The 5,709-nt window shown below is 37.4% G+C and overlaps 1 protein-coding gene across 1 annotated transcript in view; it reads left to right on the forward strand.

Annotated features, from left to right (window-relative positions):
- The first annotated feature begins 302 nt into the window (after positions 1–302).
- Positions 303–5,709, forward strand: part of FGF5 (fibroblast growth factor 5) — a 12,025-nt gene continuing 6,618 nt past the window's right edge. The window contains exon 1 of the mRNA XM_019533978.1: positions 303–440. Coding sequence (XP_019389523.1) covers positions 303–440 — 138 coding nt within the window. The remainder of the gene's footprint in view (positions 441–5,709) is intronic.

The following is a 5,709-nucleotide window of genomic DNA, read 5'->3' on the forward strand; positions in this document are numbered from 1 at the left end:
AAAACATTGGTAGGACTTCACATATGCTTAAAGCTATGTATGTCCTTAAGTTTTTGTAGGACCAGAGCACAAATGAAGGAGAGATGCTACATGTTTTAAGATCAGTTGCCAATCATTTGAAAATATCCTAAGGTTTTAAAAAAAGCCATCTAGGAATAAACATATATTTTCAATAACCAAAGTAGTATTCATTTAAACATTAATTAATTGTTTAAAACAAAGAAGGTGAAAATCAAGAGTTGGGGGGGAAAAAACCCTGCAGTTCACAAGATTTATTTTTTGTCACACTTATCTGAAAAAGAATGGTGATTTATTTTGGGATTTCTGTCATCCTAGGTATTTTGGAAATATTTGCTGTGTCTCAGGGGATTGTAGGAATACGAGGAGTTTTCAGCAACAATTTTTTAGCGATGTCAAAAAAAGGAAAACTCCATGCAAGTGTAAGTAGAAACTGAATTACCAGTATATATTGTTTATTAAAGGCATTGTGGCGACTTCACCTGTATATTACAGCAAAAAGAATTCTTAGGAGCTTGGCCTTACAAGATGCTCAGCATACCTGTGCCATGATTTCAACAATAAGTGCTTACCGACTTGCAGGATGGAGCCTTGAAAGGTAGAAAGACAGACACTTAAGTGACTGGTAGATATACAGTCTTAAAGCTCTGTTTATATTTATTATAGATAGACCACAGAAGATTTTTTTTTTGTAACTGAGTAGTTGTCATCAAAACAATATGCTCTCTGTTCAATAATATTTTATTGTTATACAGGGGATATATACACACATACATTTTACATAATGTTTTATCCACATGTTCCCTTGATAAAAAGATGAAGGAATACAGACTTCGGGACTAATCCTGTGCCACCAAAGCAAATGGAAATAAAAATGCTGACTTGGCATTTTGACTCAATTTGCTGTGATGAGGGAATGGAGATACCCCATGTATATAAGAACACGTAACAAAGGGGAAAATGGAGAAAATAAAAAGAGGAAAATGATAAGTGTATGTGTATATAACACTCTAGTTCTAGAAAGCACCCATATGCCCTATTCAGGAAGATAAGCAACTTAACCCTTAAGCATAAGCTTAACTTTAAGTACAGCCTGAAGTCCTGTGGGATGTATTTTCCTGAACAGTAGTGTACTTGCTGTCTGCCCCTAATTTGTGGCTGGGGAGTGCTATAGAACAACTTCAGTAGGCAGATGTTCATAGCTGCTTCTTCCACAGCCTTCCCAAAATCTTCATGCAGCCAGGAACTTAAGTGGCCCCTCTTGTCCCACTGAAACCAATGGAAGTAGAATCAGGACTTTGCTGAGTGCCCACTTCCAAGTTGCTGTGTGAAATGAGATTCTGATAAGATTAACTGGAATTGCGGGTGCTGGGATTACATCCTGGGAATTTGAGCCTTGGGGCTTTCCATGAGCTGTAAGATCCAGCATGGAAGTGTTACTGCTAACATTTAAAATCATAGCAGTGTTTAACTATTTGGTTTTATTTAAAAATATATTCCCTCTTGTTGGTTTTTCTACATATTGGCCTTCCTGCGGGTTCCAATATGTATATTTTCAATGAATCTATACTTTTAAAAAAAAATCAAGGGTACTCTGTCCTTTTTTGTTTTTATTATAATTGGGGATAAGAGGTTGGTCATTAATGCATAGAAAAATCGACACGCTTGCTATGCTGATGTTGAAATAACTCCTGCTAAAACTTATATTCTAAAAGCTAAATCCTAAATTCTTTCATACGGAAGTGTCAAACAAACAAGCTGTGATCCAGATTAAGCCCATGTTATGCAAGTATTCAGGCTGCTTGGTATATTCAGAATTTGCAGAATCTAAGCCTTTAACAAAAATCACACTATTAGCCCTTATAGTGGTAAAGAAAACATGCCAGATGTGACTGTCACTGAACTGGTTACACTGCCTGTAGTAGCAGACAGCCTAAAACTTTGGGATATGTGAACACCTTTGTTTCCCATTAAACCCAGTGGAGTGTGAGTGCTAAAACCTAATGGTGCCAAAAGTGTAAGCATTTAATTTCTCATTTTAGCAAATGTAATGGGTTTGGGAGTATAACCTTCTGTGGATGGTTAGATAACTTGGAGTTCTGATAGGAAGGAAAATACGAAGGGAAGACAGGAGGAGGAACATGAAGTGAGGGAACAGTAAGAGAAACTTGTGAAAAGGAAGAATGTGCAGTCTCCTAGAGGAGAAATACTGATTTGAATGATGTGGATTTCAAGGAAATGGTACTGATCAAATCATGAAGAATGATAATGGCTAGAAGGCTAGGTACAACATTGGGGCCAAATTGCATATCCAAATATGCTATCTCCACCTTTGAGAGAGTGATGATTAATGGATAGGAGTTCTTAAATTTCACCCCAGCCAAGTCATCTTTTATTAAAATTGAAATTTGACCTTCTCCACCAAATAAGTTTGCCCAAATATAGTGCAGAGGGTAACAGTGGGAGGCAAGAACAGCATATTTCCTCTTGTGAAATGCATGTTTTATGGCCAGTTTTTTGTCAGTGTGTTCTCTGAAAAGACAATAGAAACAAATTAATAACTCAGCACAATGCAGATGAGGAATTGATGCATCATTGGCGTTCTATAGACTTTTAGTAGAAGCAAGATGCTCCAGTGGTATCTAGAACTTGCCATTGCAGTGTACAAAGGGTTGGAATCTAATATATGTATATGGTGCCCATCACTCTAGTATCGGAGCAGTTCTGCTAGGGAAATGCTCTTATCCAGTGTTGTAAATAGGGAAGTGAGGCCCACAAGCCCAGATTCTCAGAGGCAGTTTATATTACATATTTTGGGTTTATATGTCAGACAAATTGGAAATGTGCCCATATGGGGTGGGCAGTGAGTCCTACTATGTTTACTGATTTCAAGGTCAGAATTTGAACCTAAATAACTTGCTCAAGATACCATGGTAAGTCCTAGGAATAGGCCTTGCCCCCAAGCCTCCCAGTATGTAAGCTAGCGTCCTGACCAATGAATCATCCTCACTTTCTATTCTGTCACCCTCATTCAAACTAAGTGTGAACAGCTACACACAGAGTAAGGTGTAATACAGCATGTGTAAAAGTGACAAAAATATGTCAGAGTAGCCCAGAACTATATTAATTTAGGGTTCACAACTTACATCTGTCCTACCCTAGGGGAAAGAGTGTTACTGCTTCCTCTCCCTATGTGGGGTACAGCCTGGCTTGAGCATAGAAGTCATGCAAGTCTTTTACCATTTGTAGAAGGGGATACTTGCTACCTATTGGGCTTCTATTTTCTCTTTTTATGAAATTGCAGTAGACAAATGCAGTATGCCTCAGGAAAAACATACCAAATGGTATGATTTCTTTCTATATAAGAGTTGGCCCATTGCTTTAAGCACTGCACATACACTTTGGAAAAATAAGAGTCTTTATAAAAGAAAGATAAAAGCAATTAAATTTACCATAATGGGTTTTCCTTAATTGCAGCTTCAATGCTAAGAGGAGGTAGAAAATAATATTCTCAGAAAGCTCTCAGGACAGGCAAGTAACCACAATGTACAATATATTTAAGAGTCTCTCTCTCCTTGTTTTTTTTAGTGGCATACAGTACATTTCTTGTTCCATTTGACGTTTGATTTATGTCTCCACACTAAAAAAAATTGAATCAAAACCTCATCAGTGTATAGTTAATTGTCACCAAAAAAGCACGGTGTTATTAATGGACAGCAATTAGGCAGGTCAGACTGAAAGGTTAAGACACATGATTCCTCACTCAGTTGAAAGCAACAAATTTGTAGAAACTTGACCCAAATGTCTAAAGATTGCTGGGCTAAATAATGCAGATAATGCAAAACCAGCATCTGTTGTTCTTTCCTGTCTTGGCAGGATAAAGTTATTTCATGGCCTAATGAGTTTTAAACAGTACAAAGGGAATCCTGTGCCTGTCAGTCACTGCAGCTCTTTGATATAAAAGTCATTCTGATGACTTTGAGCTGAACTGTAGATAAAAGTAATTCCTACAATTATTTGGGGGTCCTTCTAAACCAATTCTCTGGGTCCTGCTTTCTCTTATCTGAGCAGAGTGCTTTATATTAGTCCCCTTTCTTTTCAATGGTAACATAATTAAATTATAAAATGGTTCATTTTTAAGGAAACTGGATTCAGAAATAGTAATAATCCCAGCAATTATCAGTTCCATGCACAGATGGCTTCCTTCTAATTTTTAAACCCTCAGTTACATTTTTAAATGTTATTGTCATTAAATGGTTGAGCTTTGGTTTGGTCTTGATCTCAAAAGAGAGTCTGGCATTAGCATAAATACAGAAATATTTTTCTATAGGGGTTAAGGTAATTTTCCTTTGTCAAGAATTGTTCTAAATTAATAATTATGGGCCAAATGCTTCAGTCCTCATTTGGGCAAATCTCCACTGAATTTAATTTTAAAATATAATTGGCTTCAGGATTGTTCCCTATGATTGTATCGATATTTCCTGTGGAACACTTTCTGAACACAAGCCAACATTCAGTGACTAGATAATGTGTAAAGCAGAGAGGAGTGGAGCTGGTTGTAATATTTTAGATCAAAAGTTTTATAGTTTCATAGTTGGTAGGGTGGGAAGGGAGCTAAGCAGATCACCTAGTCCGCTCCCCTGTCATAGGCAGGAAAGGATGCTGGGGTCAAATGACCCTAGCTAGGTGGCTGTCTAGGTGTAAATGACCTTTTTTACAAAGCTGAAAATGTAAATAGAACATGAAAATAGAAAATATTCAATTTTAGTGCATTGAAAAAGGGAAAAAAACGGAGAACAAATGACAGTTTTTTGAAAAAAAATTATTGCAAACCCTGCCGAGTCAAAAAAAGCATTCTTCATGAAACTGAGTTTTTCTTCTTGACTGTCTTTTAAAGATACATGTTCATGTACTTTGACAGAGAGAGAGATGGGTATGTACTTGGATAGGCTACTTTCTTGGGAAAGTTTCTGTTGTCTTTTGTTGATGAGATCCTTACTGTTTTACATTAAGTTATTCATAGGAACTCCTTTTGAGGCTGTGATAAAATAAGCAACCTGACATACTAGCTAATGATGTAATCATTTTCATTTGAAGGCCTGAGATGTAATGGTGGTCATAGACTAATTCTGAAGGGAAAGCATTACTATACATTTAAAAATGCCCCTGCAGTTGGCACAAGCTGGCACCCTTTATAGGAATCTTGCAAAAGGGGTACATGGATAAGGAGCATGAACTACAGCATGAGATATGGAGGAAAGGAAGGATATGATCCTATGGTAGAGGTACCAGACTGGGATGCAGGTGATTTGGAGTTGAGATGTGTCCATGTATGCTTTTGGGCAAGCCATTTAAATGTGCTTCAGTGTCCCCATTGGTAAAATGGGCATCTTAACAATTCCCTAGCTCAAAGGGTATTGTGAGAGTGAATTCATTAATACTTGAATGGTCCTGAGATACTATGAGACAAGTCCTCAGCTGGGATCAGCTGTCATAGTTCTCTTGAATTCATCAGATGAGCTAAAATTTATAAAAATTGACAATGTGCCTTGATGGTCCCATGGATCATGTAAATATTGGGATAGACAGCAGTTTGGGGTTTGCTTGGGCAGACTCTGCTCTAGAAGCAGACAGTTTAGAACTATTAACTAAGTCACTGATGTACAGGGGGACCTCCCTTCCCCCCTCCCC

The sequence above is a fragment of the Crocodylus porosus genome, unplaced genomic scaffold, assembly GCF_001723895.1.
Source record: "Crocodylus porosus isolate Cpor-Errol unplaced genomic scaffold, CroPor_comp1, whole genome shotgun sequence".
In the NCBI taxonomy this organism is placed as follows: Eukaryota; Metazoa; Chordata; order Crocodylia; family Crocodylidae; genus Crocodylus; species Crocodylus porosus.